We start from the raw sequence: 22,350 nt of genomic DNA, 5'->3' as shown, positions 1-22,350 counted from the left end.
TAGAAAAGCTGGCATTTACTGTAATAAAATGTATTTGAAAAGTTGAAAGTAAATGAAAATTACATACAAAAAAAAAAGTATATATAGTTTTGTGTTTTGTTTTGTTTTTAACAGTTTCTTGGGTATCAAACAGTCTACCTACTTTTATCTTAAGCAACTGAATTTAAGCATTTTAGCTAGCAAGTTACATTCAAGTAAATGTCTCTCCATAGTAATGCTCTGGTCATACTAAAAAGGAAAAACACGTATGAATATGTGAACAGAAATACTTAGCTTTTTTTGATTGCCAGTTTATAAATCTAGCCTAAAATTGTGTGGTTTTTTTTTTTTTTGTTGTTGTTTTTGTTTTTAAAATTGTATTCCACTAAAGGCAGAAAGTGTTTGGTGATGTTTTTGAAATTGAAGCTTTTGTTTAGCTGATATGCTTGAGATGTTGCAAGGCAATGATAAAGCTCAGATTTACAGATTAGTAAACTATCTGGCTTATCTTGGTATTGTTTTTAATACAGGTGAGGCTAATGATAAGGATGTACAGGTGGTGGAGCTCCCTATTGTTGACAGCTTACATCCACGGCCACCTTATTTACCACTGGCTGTCCCTGAAGACCTGGCTGATAGACTAATTCGTGTTCATGGGGATCCTGCAGTATGGTGGGTTTCACAGTTTGTCAAATACTTGATTCGTCCACAGCCTTGGCTGGAAAAAGAAATAGAGGAAGCCACAAGGAAACTCGGATTCAAACATCCTGTGATTGGGTGGGTATTAGTTTTCTTTATTTGTCTGTGCATTAATATGTGTATACAATTATTCCTGTTCATAAGTGTTGTTTTTTTTTTTATAATGGTGTTCCAAGGGCCTGAAGAATTTTGAGGGAGCAGGGGGGTAATTTTTAGATTGTCATCATTATTACTAAGCTGTGTATAATACAAATTGATCACAAGTATTCATTTTCATCAAGCATACTTCTTGTTCTGTAGTTGAAAATTGATGTAGGTTCAGTAGAAGAATTAAATGTCCTTTGATATCTAGAAATGTAACATTGAATTACATTCACGTAAATGACTAGCAGTTTGTATTCCAGACACTCTTCTATCTGTGTCTTCTTTTAAAGTGATCATAGCCTTTATCATTGGCGAGACTGTGCGCCACAATCCAGTAAATTTGTTGGAAGCATTTGAGCACAGTGTGTGCCTTTTCTGCTGATGCTTTAATGGCTGTTAGCAGCATCTGTAGATTGGAAAGGACTGTGTGGGGAGCTGTGGGGAGCAGGAAGGTACCAATGTGAAATGAAGAATAGCTTGTGGAAGAAAGGTTTTTACTGCCTTGTGATGTGACAGTTTTTGCTGCTGCTTCCTTTACTATATTATTCTTTCAATCCTTCATCTTTCTTTTTCTAGTCTATAGTAGTTCTGTCCAAATGTTAGTTCTTTAGATGGCTTTTGACCATTGACCTGGTAGGCCACACCTCTACTGGCAGGTCTTAAGACGTGTTAGGTTTCAAGAGTAGGAGGAAGATGTATTTTAACTACTTTCATTCAAACCATGCCGTATAGTGGTGTCCCAGTATACCTATGATGCAAATATTCCTATTTTGCTTATTTGCTTATGTATTAAACAAGCATTACACTTGATATTTTCTGCTAATAAGAAAATACTCAGTATGTTTTAATTGAAACTCCTTCATTTTTTTTCTTTCAGCTACTCCATGCCTTACAAGATAGGTTGCTCCAAAATTAATGCCTCCTATTTATTTCCTTGGAAACTACAACAGATAAAAAAGGACATGTTATAACACTATTTGGTAGAGCAAACTCTCAGCTACAAAACACTGGTTTTAAACATATTCACCACCATTAACTATGCACCAGTGATGAGCAAATACGTGCATACTACTTCCATAAAAATCTGAATCAGTGTTGCCACTGATGCTGAAATGCATCACCCACTATCTCACCATGTTTGTGTTCAGTGTTTGGTCACCATAAACATTCAGCAAGCATCGATGAGTGTCAGTGGGTGCAGTTTTTCTTGTGTGGAGGAATTCAGTTACACAGATTCGCTTCATATGTACTTCCACGTCAGGTGCTGTTTTATCAGACTACCCCTCTGCTGCCATCTATTTCAAAGCAACAACATGTAATGACATATTGATGGGGAGGTTCATCCTCCACTGCCATTCCACCCGCACCTGCCTCTGGCATTGTGGACAAACAAATTAGAAGGAATTACATAGCAGCCTTCATATATTGCATTCAAGAGGAGGCTGACAGTAGACTTAATGTTATTAAAAAGCCCGATATATGTTTCAGATTTTGCAGTTAATTTCTCAGTTCAGCATGTCTTGATGGATATCAGCGACTAATTCTAATTGTTCCTTGTTTTATGTGCAGGTTCAATTTGCAGCATAGGCATGAAATTTAAAGTTAAAATTTCACTTACTTAAGTATGTGCTGTGTTTGTATGCTGAATTCCTAGTTTCTGTCCTTTTCCAGTGTTCATGTTCGGAGGACAGACAAAGTGGGAACAGAGGCAGCATTTCATCCTATTGAAGAATATATGGTGCATGTTGAAGAGCGGTTTGAACTACTTGCTCGTAGAATGCATGTTGATAAAAAGAGAGTATATTTGGCTACAGATGACCCTTCATTATTGCAAGAGGCCAAATCCAAGTAAGATGAACTATGATTGTATTACAGTTTGTTTCTTCTAATTACTGTTTACAGTTTCTGGCTATTGTGGGCACAGGTCTTGGTATTGCTGTTTTATGATCTTTTATACAGCAAAGAATTTCAACTTCTTATGCTTTTTATTTTTCTCTTAGAAATTCTTTTTATGGATGACTTTATATATATATATGTATATATGAATATGTATATTCACCACATAAAAGATGTTGTTTTTTTTCATTCTATCAATGAATAAATGTAAGGTTTATCTTTTATGTATGTGGGATTCTTGGTCTGTATCATTGTCTTGATCACTTTATTGCTCTTTGTTTAATAGCTCTCTAGAATGTGGCTCTAACAAACTTTCCCTAGCTCTCATAGCAAATGTAACTGTTCAAACCTGTGAGTGCATGTATGCATTCATTTACTCCTAATATGGCCTGTGTTTTCCCAAACAAACTTGTTAAGTTCCATAGTTTGGTAAATTTTGCTGAGTTGGTAAAAACTTCCGTTTAATACAAGAAAGCAGATGCATCAAGGATTAATAACATTCCTTCAGATGTTTATGGCATATAAACAATCTTACAAATGCTTATTGCCCTGACTGGAAAGTAGGATAAGTACTCTAGGTGCATTGAATTTAAATGTATTTGCTTCAGAGTAGTAGTGCAATTTAGCATATTGTCATTTTCAGTGCTATTTATTTTTCTGTATACTAAATAGCTCTTATTTCTACTTCCAAAACTTTTTCTTTTGTGCAAAAGAAAGGATTTTTCTATTAAGCAGGGGAATGAAAACTTTTTTAAGACAGAGGTAACATGAGAATGGCAATACCTGAACTTGGTAGCACGGTTGGAAAAATATTTAAGATAACATACTGGATTTTCTTTGTGTATACAAGGTAACAGGAAAGTGTTATTTTCTAACAGGAATTATTTGCAGCCTTGCAAGCCTGTGTATTTAGATTTTGTGATTTGTATTTTACTTTTATATCTGTAAAAAGCTGCTGTTTAAAGTTATGGAGTTTTGAAAAAACTAAATATGGTGGCATTGTATATGTTTCAGCTGTGGATGGTGGAAATCTAATCCATCCTTTTTTTTATATGTATAGACAAGAACAGTAGCAGAAACAACTAGGGTAACATAACTTTTAAAGTGCAGATTTGAACAATGAAAAGACAAGTAATACAAAATTTAGGTTGTAATATTTAATGAATTCACATAATCACAGAATTGTAGGGGTTGGAAGGGACCTCCAGAGATCATCGAGTCCAAACCCCCTGCCAAAGCAGGTTCCCTACACCAGGTCACACAGGTAGATGTCCAGGCGGGTCTTGAATATCTCCAGAGGAGACTCCACAACCCCCCTGGGCAGCCTGTTCCAATGCTCCGTCACCCCCTCCAAAAAGAAGCTCTTGCACACATCCGTGTGGAACTTCCTATGCTCCAGTTTCTGCCCCTTTCCCCTTGTCCTTTCTCCACAAACTGCTGAAAAGAGTCTGGCCTTGCCACTTTGCCCACCACACCATAGATATTTATAGACCTGAATCAGGTCCCCTCTCAGTCTTCTTTTCCCAAGGCTAAACAGACCCAGTCCACTTAGCTTTTCTTCACAGGGGAGATGCTCCAGGCCCTTCACCATCTTTGTGGCCCTCTGCTGGACTCTTTCCAAGAGATCCCTGTCTTTTTTTGTACTAGGGAGCCCAGAACTGGGCGTAGTACTCCAGATGAGGCCGTACCAGGGCAGAGTAGAGGGGGAGGATCACCTCCCTCAACCCGCTGGACATGCTTTTTTTAATGCACCCCAGAATGCCGTGTTCTATATATGCTATATTCTGATTTTCTTTATTAAACCCTTAAATAATGATTAATTCATAAAAATATAGTATTAGCTGACTTTACTACCTCATGTAATAAAGTGCTTTGTAGTTGCAATGAGTTTTGAAAGCTGTATTTAAATTGTTTTATAATTAGCCTAATAGTGTGGATTTGTAGTTGGCATGTTAGTAACACAAGTTGCATTTCATGACTGAAATAAAATGGTACAGCAGTGTAATTATCATCTTAGTTGCATCTTTGTAGAATTTTTCATATAAAACTTCCCTTTGTTTGGAGGCTGTTTGCTTAATCCATCCTACTTTCAGCCATTTATTTCAGTTCTTTTGTAAAGGTTAAAAATATCCCGAGAAATACTATTCTCCTTCAAGGATTTAAAAATATGTTGGGTTTTTTTTTTTTTGTTTCAAAGTCATAGTTACCTGTTAAAAACTTCTGATTTGCTTAATGTTTTTAAATTGCAAAACCTGTTCTCCACACAATCTTAACTGTGAAAAACAGTTTCCTTTTTAATTTAGATTCATTTATTTAACTTGTCCCTTTAGAGGTGACTACTTTCCTTGCATGTCATAATAATCAGTATCTAGTAGTTTAGTAAGGACAGTCCTGTATTCCATTTAGTAGTAGAGAAAGCTAAATGTGTACATTTCATGTAGAATCAGTAGGATTAACAGAATACAGCATCCACTTCCTGGTATTTTACATTCATATCTTTGACTTTCTTCTTATTTAAGTTCCTTTTGACAAATTGAGGGTATGCATGGTGTAATATAATGAGTAATAATATTCTAATAATAAGTAGTAATATTCTAGAGTGTAAAGGAGAGACTCACATTAACTATCTTATCTTACAGCAAAGATGATGTTTCTTAACACCACCAGACTCTACTGTTAATGGCATATTATATTTTCATAGGTATCCAAATTATGAATTTATCAGTGATAACTCCATATCTTGGTCAGCGGGACTTCATAATCGATACACTGAAAACTCCCTAAGAGGTGTTATTCTGGATATCCACTTTTTGTCTCAGGCGGACTTCCTGGTCTGTACATTTTCATCCCAGGTAAACTGCAGTATAAATACAGTATAGAATATATGTACTGGTTCTGAATAGTATAGAATATATGTACTGGTTCTGAATCTTCCTTTTCTTCTTGCTTCTGAAATCTTGGTCTCAGTTCTCTCTGATGAAAATTTCATGGGACTATTGTGGGTTTTTAAATTTTTTTATTTTTAATAATATGTGAAAATTGAGATGACTTAGCACTGGTTGATTACTTCTCCCCTATTGAAGTTATTGGCTTAATTATGGCATTTCAATTAAGAAAAAAAGTTTTCTAGCTTTACATAAAGTTAATATATAACTTGTATATTTGTTTCTATACAGCTTAGTTAAGGCATGCAAGTAAGTAAAAGTAATTCTGAACATGTTGCTTGACTTAATAGCAGGAGTGACAAGGAAAGGAGAAATATAATTTCTAATTAAAGACTATTATGTTTCTAGAGATCCGAGGACTTTTATTTTATTTTTTTTAAGGACTACTTCTTAAAAAGCATATTTTGAAGGTTATTAATGTTGGCTACTTCAGGGCAAGATATGAATAAACTCCAAACTAAAAAATCCCTGGTAAGAAAAGCCTGTGAGAAGCTATCCACTTCTAAAAAATGCTCTATTCACCTATATTGACAAGGTGATTATCAGCTAAGAGCTAGGACTGTGTATGCCAGATGTGGTTAAAAAAAAAAAATAAAAATAATAATATTCTAAAGGAATGTTCTTCCTTTATTATGTGCTTTTCAGTAAAAAGAAAAAAAAACCAAGAACAATGACAAAAAACAACTTAATGAAAAATTTATGATGTGATCTGCTATTATTATATTTAGATAACTGTGCTGAAAACATGCTGGATATAAGCATAGAAGAACAGTGTTTAAGTTTAGGTTTTACAATTGCTTTGACAGAATATATTTTAGGTGAATTTTAACTGTTTCAAAAGACGAATATATGTTAAAATATATTAGTATAAAGTGATGAAGATTGAAGGGGAACTCTGGAGGTCATCTGGCATTAACCTCCCTTTGAGAATACATTTGAGTTGCACAGTATCCTTGAACTCTATCCTCATTCTCCATCTCTGTGCATTAATAGTAGATATTTCTGCTGAATTTTCAAGTTTTCAAGAAGTGTGTAAAATATATTCATATATATCTACTTTCACTATCCTTTCATCAATGAAATAAACAGTTTATTAGAATATTGGATCACAGCAATGCCATGCTAAAGATGACTCATCCAGTATGTAATCTGTGTGAAGAGAAAGTAAGAGTGAGAATTTATTTTCAGTGTGATTTTGGACTGTATATTTTATACTGGATTTTTTCCATTTTTCTTGAGGTGCAGGGGGAAATCAAGGTGTTTATTACAGAGGTATTTTTAGAAAGTTATTATATACTTGAATAGGATCAAACTTTTTAGGAAGGATCCTATATTAGTTCTTCTTTGTGCTATGAGGGCTAAATGAGTACCGAGTAGAAGTCTGTTGTTTAAAAATCAGGCATGCCAAGAGAAGGCCAGATCTACCTTGACACTGTTTGTAATGTGTCACAATAATTGAATTGCCTGAAAAAGCCACAAATTGCCACACAATTGCAGAATTAAGGTTGTATATTAAAACAAATAGCAATTTTGTCTCTTCAGTCTTCATTTGGATGAAGTTGTAGCTCTGTCTGCGAGACTTATTTTTCTTGATAATCTCATTTTCTTTTGGGGTTTATTAGTCCTATGTTTTGCATTGTACCCGTAAGTATATAGCTTACAAAGCAAGTAAATCTATGACAAAAATAAGAGACTTATTACTTAGCTTCACATATAATTCTTTATGTGGATTCTTTGCCTGCTGCTGTTGACAGGTTGGTTTTCTAGGTTCACAGCTTTATAGCTGTGGAAGTAATTACTGAATGGAAATTTTGCATGCTTTGTCAGATTTGAACGATTTACTAAAATGACTCATACTGAAAAAATTTAAAGTCTTTCACAGCATTGTGTGTCTTTCCTCTTTACTGGGTGCACACACAAAACATCAGAAACAACCACAAACTATGAAATAACCTGTTACTAATGTAATGTTAATAAAAATCAGAGAAAGATGTAGTAATCTAGATTACAAGTCAGAGAGATCACAATGACCAAATCAGGCATCTGACATATGAGACCGAATGTGTTCAAGTCTGTGGGGCCCAATGATATGAATCCCAAGGTCCTGAAGGCCACTGGTGATATAATTGCAAAGCATTCTCCATCATATCCAAAAATTTGTAGCTGTCCCATGAATTCCTCAGTGACTGGAAAAAGGGGAACATCACTCCCATTTTGAGGAAAGGGAGAAAGGAAGATCCAGGAACTGGACCACCATTACTGTGGAGTAGACTTTGAAAATGTAAGTTCTAGAAGTTCATCAAGAAGTAAAATATACTTCAGTCAAAAAAGAAAACAAATCTACTTTTGTTTGCTTAGCTAAAAGTTATCCATCTTAAGAGACATACTGGCTGGTGTTCATTTGGAAGTTCACAATTTTTACTGAGAAGTAGACCATTGCAAGTAGTTATTTGCTGTGTCTATGCAGAATCCCAGTTCAGAGCTGCATGCTGCTCGTTAGCAAATACATAGCATTTTCAAGTACTTCTTAACAAATAGACTGAATATTCCTTGTTCTTTCTTTTATAAAATTTAGTTGTTACACATTGTTTACTATAATATATTTTAGGCACACAGACACAATACTTATACGTTGTTTTTTTTTTTAATTTATTTCCAAGGTTTGTCGAGTCGCCTATGAAATTATGCAGACGTTGCATCCAGATGCTTCAGCATATTTCCATTCTTTGGATGATATCTACTACTTTGGGGGACAGAATGCACATAATCAGATTGCTGTTTATGCTCATCATCCACGAACTGCTGATGAAATTCCTATGGAACCTGGAGATATAATTGGAGTAGCTGGAAATCACTGGGATGGTTATTCGAAAGGAATCAATAGGAAATTAGGAAAAACAGGCCTGTACCCGTCCTATAAAGTTAAGGAGAAAATTGAGACAGTCAAATACCCTACATACCCAGAGGCTGAAAAGTAGAATAAAAGGAAGACATTTGGCAGTTAAATCTCACTTCTTTGACTCAAATCAGTCAACATACTAATGGTTTATATGGGATTTGAATTTGCATTTTAACATGCATTTAAAATCAAAGCCTTTGGTAACGAAACTGGATAAGAAACTGAGAACAGATGGATGGGCTATTATCTGAACTCACTCCTAAACATGTTTTGTTATATGCACTCTCACACATGCACACACACAAATGCATACAGCAGGAAAACTGTTGTTTTATACTTTTTGTCTCTTCAAGATTTGTCCCAGTCAGTAGTCTTATGTGAGCTCTCAGCTCTTTTCTCTGCCATTATATGACAATAATGCTCAGACTTATAACACTGCCATATTGTGTAATTTGAGTAACATGAACATATTTTGTATGTGCAAAATTTAAAACATGGTGCCTATATCTGAAAGATTTGTGACATTTTTAAAAGAGCCATGCCTGTTTCACTGATGCGCAAGAGTCAGTTTTCAGTTGTTACCATGATCACTGGATTTACTTCAAAGAGATTCAAATTTCAGACTAGATTTCTTTACAAGTTTATTTTTAGCATTCCATTGGTTACTTCTCATGATTAATAAAATAAAGGATACATCCAACACTGAAATAATCACTGTCTGTTAGGAGCTTTTGTAAAACCATGCCATAAACAAATTTGTCAGTACTGAATGTTTTTGGACATTGCTTTTGATTTAAAACAAAACAAGAACAAAAAACCAGAAGAAGAAAGTGGCAGAACTGGAGTTTCATCAAATGTACATGCACTTAGAATGACAGCAGGTGGTGGCAGAGTGGTTCTCGGTTCTGTGGACAGCAGGTTTTAACAGGATGACTTCAGTGGCATATTTTCTTACACCTGTTTTCAAGCATTTTCTTTTACCCTCTATGTTTCTCTTACGAAAGTATTTTTTTAGTACTACAGGTAGCTATTTATAGTTCAGGCATTGTATCTTGTTGATTTGAAGCAAAAATATTCCGGGTCCCCTATTTTTAGATCCCTTCAATTCACATTAATTCACAATTCAATTAACAATTCAGGAGGCGTATATGCTGTTTTCACTGCATTCGCGCTCAAAAAAGAAATTTAAAAAAAAAAAATCCATCAGTTTACCCAGAAATTAGTAGGTTCCAGTAAAATATACACAAGAGTACAGTTTATGCATGATATTAAGTTGTTAGTAATTTTTAGTGTTTTGAGGTCTGCTGCTAGTCTATACAGAAAAGAGAATTTAAAAATTTTACAAACAGATTCACAGATTTTCAGGGTTATGTATGTGTGTGTATATATAAATGTACAAGATATTAATAGTATTTCCAATTGAGAATAGTATTAAAAATATTGTACAGGTTCTAGTGCTATCAGAGTTGGGATACTGGAAGTAAAGACAATCTTTACTCTTCAGATACTGAGAAAGTGCCACATGAGTAAATGTTTTTAAAAAGTGTGGCTGTTAAAGCTTAAAATGATATTTAATTTTATTTATGAAGACATCAAGGACAGTTTTGACTCAAGAACGAATAAATGCACTTGATCATGAATAATTTCTACTATAAAGTAGATGGAAATCCCTGGAGCTGTGAAGTTTAGCAATAGTTTTCTAATTGAAATAGTGATGAATTAGGTGAAGTATGGTTGGTATATGGTCAAATTAACTAATTAGTTCGCTGTGGCATTGTTTGCAGGGCAGATCCTGTAGATCCCTTGCAGTTATGTGTTTCTCAAGTGAAAAGCTATTGTGTTTTGAAAAAGAACAAAATCAAAAGTGCTGTGGAGAAAAAAGATGTTACCTGCTACTAGTATTAAATAGATATCTTGGTAAAAAATATACCAAATGTTTTAATGAATAACTGAAGAGTAAAGGCAAATGAATAAAAGAAAGGCAAGAAATGCTGAAATTGAATATTTGTGACTAAAGCTGACTCAAGTTAACTAGTATTTCTGTATTTTTAAAAAGAACTGAGGAAGCTGTTTGGCGTTAGATTACCATCTAAGTGATTTTGACAAATTTTCTATCAGCTTAAGCCAAACTTGTGGCATTTTGGAGGTACAAATGAAAGCTAATACATAACTTTTCCTTAAATTTGTATGGTCCATGTAAAGCTATTATTGTTATTGAAACTTGAAAATATTGAAAGGTAAAAATATTTCTTAGTGGTTAAATCAATGCATTTTATCTTTGGGAAATGTAATTTATAACTATTTCCATACAAGTATTACATTATCTATTGGATATTTTTAGATTTTGGATGTTTTATTTTTGAAGCTCTTTATTTACACCTTCAGACATCATAGTTCCAAGCTCGTTTATTGAGACTGGCACAAAAATAGTATAAATGAATTAACATATGAGAAAATCCTCTGTAGTCAGGGAAGCTGATAAAAAATATCACAAGAAAAGATAAATAACAGAATATTTAAGATGAACCCAAAGGCAAGAACATATCTTCTGATGTAGTGACCATAAAACTGAAAACACTGATGCTGTGGAGTAAATATCCATATAATTTGGCAATTGCTTAACTAACTGTAAAGCTGACGAAATATTGGCAAGGTGCTTGTGTGTTCTTACGTATTCCAAGTACCTAATAAATAATTCTCTTATTGTCTTTGATGAAAATGATGGTTAAATCATATGAAATTATAGAATTATTGTTAATAATTAAGACACGTTTTAATGTAGATGCTGTGACCTTATTCCTCTGGATCATATTCTCTATTGCTTACAGTGCAGTGCTTCTCAGAGGAAGCATCATAGCAGTAGGCTGTTTGCTGGATGTATCTGTCTCTAGAGATGTTTTCCTAAAGACTGTGAGTCAGTTATGGCCTAGAGTTCTGGGACCTTGGGATGTTAAAAGTGATTATCAATTACAGTGAAATCAAGATAGATCCCTCTTTCCGTACTATGGTTAAATGAAGATGAGACCTCCAATTTTCTATTGTAGCTAAACAAACAAACAAAACAAAACAACAACAACAACAAAACAGGAATAAAAAATTGTCTTACATACCTGAAAGAATGCAGAATTTTTGAAAGTTTTTAAACTCATTAAGGTACTATCCAGAATACTTGCAAGCAGGCATTTACACACCTCGTTTCTTTCATTCACTTTGTAGCTCTGCAATGGTTTTTGCCTCATACCAAACTACCAAGTCCTTATACAGGTCCTTATAGTCTCTCAAACAAGATAATATTTAATTAAATTTTTTCTCTTTAAGAAGCATTTGTGCATGTGTGAGTGTGTTGTATTCATAAAGAAAAAAAAAAAACCATAAACAAGAAACAATACTGTTTCCTTCTTTGTTAATTTATAATTGTTATGTTCTTTGTAATAACTTATTTTCTAGGTAAATGTAGTCTCTGTATACAAAATATTCTAATTCTCAGTAGCTGGTCTAAGAACTATATTCTGACATTCAGTTAACTAGTCTTCTGTGACCATGGTGCACCTTATAGCCTGGGACCATAGTCAGCTCACTGCTGCAATTACACCAACCTGAGTTCTGTTCTTAATTTTCAGCCCAACATGCAGTCACTTGGATGGAATTCCCAAATTTCCTCTTCCAACATGCTGTCTTGGTGAACTGCAAAATATTGTGGATTTGTTCATGAAGGATGATGTTTTATTTCAAAATCTAAAAGTATTTTTCTTCAGAGAAATGTTTTGTCTACCCCTTCTACCAATGGACTTCAAGGAGACTTGTGATTATCAGAAAGATTTATCTTTACTGATTTTTCAGAAAATAGAACTGATCATACTTCTTTTACGGAGAGGGATTCATAATCTGAAAGCTTCCTCCAAAACTGAAACATGTTTCATTTTCATGATAGGCTTTTGTTTCTTTAATATGCAGTTAGAAGATCTGAGTATCAGCTTCTGAGGTAGAATCATAATAATATGTAAAATAGAAAATTTTCATTACATGTTCTCCTAGCTAAAGGGAGAATGACTTTGCTTCATGCCAATGGAGCAGCACCTACGACTTAGGTCTTTTTCAAAACAGTGAATTGAACTTTTGGTTTTTCAGTTCATAGGAGTCTTTGCAATGTAATCTCTCTAACGTTTGAAGAATCCAGGTGAAAAGCCTTTGCTTAGTTTGTGAGGTGGGGAATAAGTCTAAAACAACTAGATATTTTATACTTCTAAGTTGCTGGATCAATTTTATAAAGCCACAGGATACAAATAAACCTTTCAGAGATTAATGATCTTTGCCAGCAGATCCTTGCCAAAAATACTTAATTTGCAGTCCCTTTTTTGATTTTGCCTTGTACAGGTCTTAGTCTTGTTTATAAACATCATGCTGGTTATGTTCTGGTCATTGGCTGTTACTATATTACTTATTTATTTGTTGTTTTGTTGATGAAGTCTAGCTGAAATGTTCTTAAAGGACTTAAATTTTATTTGGTTTACTTGAATTAAAATCACATTTATATCTCACTAAAAATTCCATTTGCTGAAGCCATCACTAGAATTCTTTTCAGAAGCTGCAGGCTTATGTCAAGGGCTACATTATGTACTGCAGATTTTTAAGGAGCAAGACTGTAGCAAAAAAAAAAATAATTTTTTTTAAATCATGTACAAATATCAACCACAAGCAAGTTGGGCTGGACTTCTTAGTATTCTGTCATTTCTAAAGGTGTGAAATATGACATTACAAGGAACAAGTAGGTGGGCAGTATAAAATTTCCAAGCCTGCAAAAAATTGTTAGTGTCTGCCTGCATGACTGGTTGCATTAATTGTTTACAAGATTATTTCAGAATCAAAGTACATGAGGAAGAGTGTGAGGGGAATCTGAGAATCCCTGCCACAGTGTGGGTGCAATAAAAAGTGGTCCTTACCGCTGTTGGTACTTTGTGCAAGTGCCTAATGTTACTGATGGTGTTTGCTGTTCAATTGAACCTTTATTTTGCATGTTTATTTCCTTTGATGTAACTTATTTGTTGATGGAATCCTGTTGCCACTTCAGTTGAAACAAGTTTGGATTATACAAGGGTGTGCCAATTATTTGCACCAAAATATCTTTTATAGTTTCCTAAAATTATCTCCATGCTCTTAGGCTGATTTTTAAGGAGAGATTGGTGAGGGAAGGATCTATGTCTGCTGGCACGGACAGTTACATAGTTGCTGACACATACAAGTTTTACTTTCAAGTTTGCATGATTTTTCACTTCTTTTTATAGATTAAAAGTATATTTTTTTAATTTTAGTTTATTTATGAAGTGTTTTATTGACATGGCGAGATAAAGTCCCAACTGTCCTATGCTTTGTTGAATAAATCTGTCAACCCATTTCCTCTCATTCTCCTAGACATCTGCCAGTCTCAGCATTCCAATAGGAGGACCTTCTAGATGGTTATTTTCTGAAGACTATGACTTTTTTATGCTTTTTCATTAACACTGCTGACTGCTTGCATATGAGCCTGATCTGTATAGTTCTGTATGAACCTTTATCAAACCTTTCTGCTTATTGTATTTCGATTTATTTATTTATTTATTTTGCTTGACCAGAAAAACAAGGAGACAGCAAGTGTGAAAATTTAGTGTTTTTTTTTTTTTTTCTTCTTTTAGTGGTTTTATTTATTTGCAAAATGCATTTGAATCAGAAGAGAATACTTGCTACTCGTACCACAACAAATTTCTTGACCAGATGAAGGATTTCTTTGGATAGTGTTTTTTTTTATTTGTCTGGCACTTCTAATGCATTAACACTTGCAGTTTAGACAAGTGATAAAGGACGTAATCTGAATGCAGTCTTTTACAGAACTGTAAGAATTGAGTCATGTTCTTTGGTCTTAAAGTCCTTTATTTTAGCTTTGTCTTAGGCTTCCTGCTCTTTCTTTGGCATATATTCTGCTATAATAGAGCTGCACAATTCTCAATTACTTGACTAGAAGTACAACCACAAGAATATTACATACTTGTCTGCAAGAATGCATTGAATGTGGAGACTACTGTCCATTTCAGCTGTCTACAAAAGATCTGTCTCTGAAATAAGCCAAATGTGTTTGGTGAAGTCTTTCCTGAATTGCAGCCTGAAGGTGTGGAAGGAGACCAAAAACCAGGACATCCTACTTAATTCTTCACGAATGGAAGGAATCTGACATCTGTTATATCCAGCCAAGATGCTGGAAAGGAACTGACAAGTTGTCTTATGCTTCAACTTAGTGTTGGAGAATGATCTGCGATGAATTTATAATTTTAAATTTGTGGTCTCTTTGTAACATCTATAAAACTTGATTTGGTTTCACGTGAGTATGAAATTGTTATACTGAAGGAATAAATTCAGACTTATGGGCTTAAACTGCTAAATGGTATTTCTTCTTGCCTTGGATGGAGTTCATAGTACATTAACATTTCTTAAAATGATTTTTTATGTCTGTATTTCAGTTAATCAGCAAGTTGACCATTTTTAACATAAGCTTAACTAGATATTGTGCAAAGGCTGGAATTAATGAATCTTTACATGATAGTTTAAGGATCAATGGGTGTATAATTTTTTTCCTTTGTACTTGTATTTTTCTTTTTAATTTGATTTTGTAGTGTTTGCTTTTATTTCTGTTACATTAATATTTTGTTTAGGTGTTTATATTGATTACTGTTGTGTGAAAAGAAATTCTTAAACCAAACCAAACTGCTAGCCCAAATATCAGACGTCAGATTCGGGATGTATTTTTAGTACCTTTCTACATGCTGCTGACATTTCTTATTGTTAGCATATTTATATGTTTGATTCTGAAACAATGCAGTGGTTTAAGAAATAATCTGTTTGCTTCGTTGGCTCCCATTCCATCTTTTGTATCTTAGCAACTAACCTAGCATATGCTAAATGTATTTCAGCATGAACTGAATTAGGTTCATTTATGCCACTGCTGACTGAATTAGTGAGAGTTTCAGAAGTAAACATGAATGTATAAACTTCATTTTTGTGCTTCTAAAATTGTGTTGTAGGAGAGTCAGTGCAAGAACAAATGGAATAATAGGTTTTTGTCACCCTTTGCTGGCCTGGCTAGGGCTTGCTCCTGCCCCTTTTCAGTCTCAAGATAATAATTTGCAGTAATGTTTTGTGGAGTAAAATGATATGCCTTTGCAAACATATATATTTAATCGGAAGGGATGAAATCTGTTGAAGAATGTAGAAACCTCTAGAAGACATGGAGGATGTGACCAAAGTAATGGTTGGCTTGACATGAGATTGACTGGAGGTCATGGTCTTCCTGGTCTGCCCTGTCAGAACTAATATAAGACATTGTTCAATCATGCTGGATAGATGCTGGTTTCAGAACATGCTGTTTCTTTCTGATGAGGTGCATCTTGTCAATGTAGGTGCTCTGCTCCTTTATATAGTGAACAAGCCTAGCTTTTCACTGCGGTATTTACTTCATCTTGATCTCCCTTGAAAGTCTCCCTGGAAGCCTTTTTAGTGTGAGAAAGAAAGGCATACACTGGGATTAAAAAAAAAAAGAAAAGAAAAGAAAAGTCTTTTGATGTTTGTGTTTCATGTTTTATTTCTGAGGTTCTTGTAGTTGGTCTTCTTAGAAAATCTCAACATAGATTTTCCTTTCTTTGTCAAGTATTGAGATCTATAGACAATAATCTGGAGTTACTGTCATCTGAGAGGGCAGTGACCCCTTAGACAGTGGACATACAGAAGACATACAGAATTCTCAAAAAGCAGTTTGAGCTAATTCTGTTATATGTTTCATACAAGTATTGTCACTGTTTTGCCTTATACCTTTTTTATCCAGCTTTGCTTCAGAGTTTATCTTGCAGTTGCAGAAGGATGTGACAATATTGTTTCCTGTGCTCAAAAGGCAGTTGTAAATCAATTTTCCAAGTATGCTGCTAGTACAAGGCACAACAATGGTCATTAATCTCTTCATTTATGCAATTTCTTCCCCAACAACTTCTCTACAAGTGGTGCCAACTTAATTTCTTTTTTTACAATTGATTTCCTCCATCTCTGTTTTTATGCATAGAATGCTCTGCTACTCTGTTCATTCAGATCTCTCTGAAAAAGAAAAGGTTTTTATATGTAGAAAGAATGAAAACAGACTAAATACAATTATATTAACAGATCTGCTTTTTCATCCAATTCAATATTTTATATATCCGTTTTCTTATAATTTATTTTTACGCAGGAGCAGAAAAAAAAATGTTACTGCTCAAAAGTTCATGTATCATTTTTTAACAGTAAACAATAGAAAGGCTTATAGAGGGAGTGAAGCCTTTCCTAGCGCTAACATTAAAAACTAGAAATTCCATTAAATTCCTAAAAACAGAACTGCATGGAAGATTACTCTGAATGCAGAGTAAGAAACATATGGAATTATATTATTTCCTGACTCCTCAGTTTTAACTACCTCATCCAAGTTGCTTCTTATCTTTGAAGAATCAACATTAATTTTCACCTGCTGAAACGAACAGATTCTTTGATTTACAGACTATGTATCAGAGCAATGATATGAAGTTTTGTCTCAACATTCTTAATCATAAGATAAAAATGAACTTGATGTTTGCTTATTGCATATGGTATTTCTGCATCTTGAGGGATCCACATAACTACTTTATAGTGATACATAGCATGAATGATAGAACCTTAAATATGTGTATCTTTGGAAAGAGTAGGATTGTCTGCTTATATGTGAGGGCAATGGATTGGTTTGTCATGTTAATTAATCATTTTAATTTCTGTCACGAGTTATGCAAGTTGTATGACTGTCTACTGAACTTCAGTAAGGCTAAAGAATGATTTGTGAAAAATCTTGGTCCATTTTACCTGGATGCTTTTATTAAATTATGGTAATTTATGGATTCAAGGCCTGTCACCTTTTTATCCTGTCACACTTTCAATGACTTAATAATAAACTGTAATAAACAGAATTATATCTTATTATGCTAAGATTCAATGGGTAGCTTAGTCATGCCCAGCAGCAGCATGAATTTATTTGGGGAAACTCCTCAAAATATATAGTGAGCACCAGTACTGTGTTCAGAGTTTCGTGCTCGAGACCCTACAAAATATCTGTCTAGGAAAGATTTAAGTTTCAAAGCTGTAGTTTTCTTTGTAAACTTTGGGCACCTCCCAGTATTTACTGTGTGTGCACTTGCAATTTCTTAGAGCCTTCTGTCCTTTAAAAGGCAGTGTCCTTCGTCTTTACACTCTTCCATGAAATTTCTAAAATAATTTTAACTTTGCAACATTTCATGCATTGTGTTGCCTTTCTTCCATATTTTTTTTATCTGTACGCTTTTTAAGACTGAAATGTATAGAATATTTATTCGGAAGTTTTCACATCAGTCTTGTGCATGTGCTCTGTTTCATTGTTACAAGTTTTCCATTAAGTCATAAATGAAGACCCTAAAAACTGCAGAAAATATATGCAGCTCAGCTGTCATAATGGCCATAATCTTTAGTTGGTTTTGAATTAAGCTATTCAGAATTTGCTTATTTTGAGAGACTGTCAAGTTCTATAATTTGCACCAAAAACGTTCAGACTTCGTATCCCAGATAGGCAGCAGAGTGCAATGTTATGAACTGTCAATGATACCAGTGCTGAATATAGTCACAGTTCAAGTATTTTAACCAATTTCACTCATTGGTGCACACAAGAAAGTGATGTAGGCTTCTGCACAGACATTTTACAAAGCATTTTGAACAACTGTTCTTCTGGGTCTGTTTTCCATCTTGGATTTATTTCTTACCTCAGTCATTTATTGATGACAATTGAATAAGTATAAACACTTGAAGAAAAAGTTAATTGTGTATTTAAAAGCTTTACCTCTGTAACCAGTATATTCCCATAAATACTCTAATTTCATCCAACTTTTTCCTTAGCTTCAGGTTTGCTTATACTTCAGGAAATCTGTAATGGAGAAGGAGAGTGTTATTGTGTCCTTTACAACATGTGTAAATGGCAGGTGTGAATTTATGAACTGAGGGGTCTTAATTCTCTGACTTCAGGTTCAGGAATGCATGCCCAGCCCCATGGGATTGTACACAGCAGCAGTACACCTGGAAAACAAGCTTCTAAACAGGTATGTGCTTTTTTAATTATTAAGGTTTTCATATTAAGGGAGCGGTGTATCTGCTCTTCTCTCAGTAGCTGTCTTTCACATATATTCTGCTCTTCATTGTGTTATCAGTGTCACGGATTTTTTTAATTATCTTCTACAACACTTTTGGACTGAGTCAGCTCTTATGGCTGCAGTCTGAGGATTTAGGGCATGTGGAGAAAGCTAGTCAGTTCTTTCCCTCCCAGTATAGGCTAAGTGATGGAATAATTAGTAGAGTTTTTTCCAAATATATAGTAGCCAAATTAATAATTATCTCTTTTTCAGCCATTGCTGACTGTAGCAGTATTTGTCTATCAATGCTAGTTCTAGAATATGCGTAAACATCTCACTGTCTATTTTGTTTTTAAGCCTTTTATTTTGAGGAATGTAGTTAGAGGACACTGACTACGTTTATGAGAAAACCTCAAGTCATTTATCATAGGATTTTTTTTCCCTCATTATCTGAGTCCAAGTATCCACAAACAGTGGTGATCAAACTAAATGTCACTATGACACTGTAAATGATGGGTGCTTATTAGCCCTAATCCTTCTAAGGTCACTATAGCTTTACATTTTGGTCTTGTCAGAACTTGAACCCTGCTCAGCAATTTCCTTTAAAACAATATTATTTTTTTTCCTGAAGTAGAAATAATGCTATCACTAAGTGCCAGGGACACCAGAACTACAGGTGCCAAGATTTTGGACTGAATAAACAACTTAGTTTCAGTCATTGCTTAGACTAATCATGTTGATTTTAGCAGTATTGCAGAAGAATCTAGACTAGATCAGTGTTGGCTAAATACTAGCTGTAGCTATTACTGCAACACAGTCTTATTGCTGAGTGAAGTCACGGAATTTGTTCTCTGTCTCAGCAGGATAAACAATGCATATTAGCAAGACTCAATCCATTATCTCTAAGAATTCAACCACCTGGATGTGAAAATTAATTCAATCTCTATGCAAGTGTGTGGGAGATGTGCTGAATACAACTCAGCTGGCAGTTTGCTTTGTTTACAATTAAAACCTCAAATACAGTGCAAATCCATATATTCTTGTGGTCTGAGAGGAGATACATGAAACATGTTTTTCATATGGTTAGATGAGTAGCTTATGCATGAATGATGCTAGGATTAATCTCACAATGGAAGACTAAGCTTAGATCATATGGTGTCTTCACTTCTTAGCTGAATTAGAACTGTGTTTAATTGCAGGCCTGGGTTTTGAATTTATTATTAGGAGGTCTATAGTAAAAAACAAGTGCTAGGCAGAGACTCGCTGAAGTGAAGAAAGGGGTCAGTCACTTAACCATTGCTACCTTTAAGCAGTACACATAGTTCTGTGGTGACTGAGTGTAAATGTGGCTGAAGTAAATTCTTAGTTCATAACACGTAAAACTGACTTAAATATATTGTGATTTATAGAGGTTAAGTGTATTTCATGCTGTATGAACTGAGCTATTTTTGTCAGTAAATTGGGTACAAACCAACTATTACAGCATGTTAATTTCTTTACTCAGTTTATCACAGACTGTTTTGTATTCAGATTGATTCACTACTTTCCAGCATCATTTACTCAGCTGCATTATCATTTATGCACACTGTAGGTTTTTATTACTCTAATTTCAGGATCCATATTGATCTCTAGAAATTTATACTGGTAATACTATAATTGCTGGGAAAGCAGCCTAATCTGATCATATGTTGAATGAATAGAGGCTAATTTTTGTTGATGTAACTGTTACTAAAGATATGCCATCAGGTGGTGATCTCTATCATTGCCATGACTTCATTTAGGTTAGAGCAGTGGCAGGAGCCTCTTGGCTTCTAGCCAGGCAGCACATAATACAAGCCTTAAAATACGTGAAGCATTAGAAACCTGTGTTTGAGTTCATTCAGTGTCATTATCCATTGATGTTAATAGTTTTTAAAGTTTTAATCAACAAAAATATTAATATAGTGTAAGTTTAATTATTTACGTTGAATCTGTTTTCAGTCCAAATAATTGGTTCTCTCTTTTAAAAGTGAGGTAGCATTTCAAAATTAGAATTGAGGCTTGAAAGTCTGGGCTGAATTGCACATCTCAAATAATAGCCACTTATTTGATACTTATTTGGAAAAGTCTTCATGTGGCTCATCTCATTTGGTTTGAAAGACAGTTTACATTTTAGTTTCCAAGAAGTGTTAGCTTTTCTTGTATTATCACATTCTTTCTTGTTAATAAAATCACAGATACTTATTCCCCTTTCAGCACATATTAAACCCCTAGTTGGAGAATGAACCGCTTTGCAGCTCAGAGAAACAGGTGTTTGACTAATGTTCAGTGAAGATGAAAACATTTCCTGACAGATGTTCAGAGAAAAAAGAAAACATAATCATTATTGCTGGGTAATTATAAATCAATTGAGGTTTGCTTTAATTGTGCCTTAGTCTGTGAGTGCCATAAGATGGTAAAGCTGTGAGAAAAGTCCTGATCATGAGGTATGTTTGTATCTCAGTGGTCCACTGTCTATACTTCAGTTCAGCATAGTCAGACACACTTTATACAGTTTTGATACACAGTCTGGGCTAACAGCAGCAATCTAAACATAGTGAAGTGAAACTCATTGTAGTGTAACTAAATCTTCATTCTTCTTGACCCTGGATTAAGTGTACCTGTCCAACAGTAATGTTAATGCACTTAAAAAAAAAATTATTCTGAAGCGGACTTAAACTCCAAATGGCTATCAGACCTAATGAAAACTGTTTTGACCATCCAAATATGGCTACCTAATAGTGCTTAAGCACTTATTAATAGAATGGGGAGTCCTATTCAAGTCAGTTCAGAATTTTATCCTTTCCTGTTGGCAAGTTATTATATTCTGAAAGTGATTGGTTAGTTAACATATTGTGACCATGAAGGGAGCAGGGGGTTATTTGCTTCTTGTCCCCTGGAAAGAAAAACAGTATATGACCTTGGCTTGTATCTTGTGAAGGAATCCTAAGTGAATGTTCTGTACCAAAAGTGGAAAGTTACCCATCTGTTTATTTGTGACTGATTGCTCTCTATCAAATAAGTTTTAAGGGAGTTATTAAGACTTTTTAATTTATACTTAATTTTAGATTAAGTGGAATCTTTTTCCCTGTTCTGTTTGTACTTCTCTTCTGATTCTTCAAAGAATCATTATAGAATGTTTTCTTTTTATTTTCTACCTTTCTGAACTGTGATACATTTTTGACCTGTTATGCCTTAATTGTGGATCACAATTTTTAGTTTCTTTCATTTTTTCCCTTGTTCTAATTGCTTGCATGCTCGCTATTTGAAGAACATTAGTAGATTAATTCTGAATATTCTGAGAACATAAAATCAATTTCTGTGGCAAGAATATCTTTTCTTTCCCATGAAGCAAATGCTATTTTCCTCTTTGTCAGTACAGAAGAGATCTCATTTCTGACCCATTTTTTATTTGTGAATGAACTGGGCATACACAAGTCCTGATATGGACCTGACTCAGCAAGTGCTGATGAAGCTGATGAAGCTTGCTGATGTTCTTGCAAGGTCACTCATAATTTATTTATTTATTTATTTATTTTTAAAGGTAATTGTGTTTAGGGATGATCCCTAAGGGATAGAAAAAAAAGCAAATATCACTCCTACC

The 22,350-nt window shown here is 34.3% G+C and overlaps 1 protein-coding gene and 1 long non-coding RNA gene across 13 annotated transcripts in view; one reads left to right on the top strand and one right to left on the bottom strand.

Moving 5' to 3' along the window:
• The window catches only part of FUT8 (fucosyltransferase 8), a 62,861-nt gene extending 53,588 nt beyond the window's left edge, over nucleotides 1-9,273 (top strand). For all 9 annotated transcript variants that reach the window (XM_085548699.1, XM_015864462.2, XM_085548692.1 and 6 more), the window contains 4 exons: nucleotides 510-756; nucleotides 2,494-2,670; nucleotides 5,420-5,570; nucleotides 8,324-9,273. In XM_085548699.1, coding sequence (XP_085404825.1) covers nucleotides 510-756; nucleotides 2,494-2,670; nucleotides 5,420-5,570; nucleotides 8,324-8,641 — 893 coding nt within the window. In that variant the 3' untranslated portion in view covers nucleotides 8,642-9,273. The remainder of the gene's footprint in view (nucleotides 1-509; nucleotides 757-2,493; nucleotides 2,671-5,419; nucleotides 5,571-8,323) is intronic.
• LOC107314795 (uncharacterized) overlaps nucleotides 8,767-22,350 on the bottom strand; it is a 93,705-nt gene continuing 80,121 nt past the window's right edge. For 3 of the 4 annotated variants that reach the window (XR_014946550.1, XR_014946552.1, XR_014946551.1), the window contains 2 exons: nucleotides 18,443-18,526; nucleotides 14,207-16,671 (listed from right to left, as the gene is read on the bottom strand). This is a non-coding gene — a long non-coding RNA (uncharacterized LOC107314795). Of the gene's footprint in view, nucleotides 12,247-14,206; nucleotides 16,672-18,442; nucleotides 18,527-22,350 lie in introns of those variants that run through there. The other variant, XR_014946553.1, reaches the window with a different exon arrangement.

The sequence above is a fragment of the Coturnix japonica genome, chromosome 5, assembly GCF_054131305.1.
Source record: "Coturnix japonica strain WE chromosome 5, WE-NBRP24, whole genome shotgun sequence".
Taxonomy (NCBI): Eukaryota; Metazoa; Chordata; class Aves; order Galliformes; family Phasianidae; genus Coturnix; species Coturnix japonica.
The sequence above is the reverse complement of the archived record's forward strand: the minus strand, read 5'-3'. Positions and strand labels throughout refer to the sequence as shown.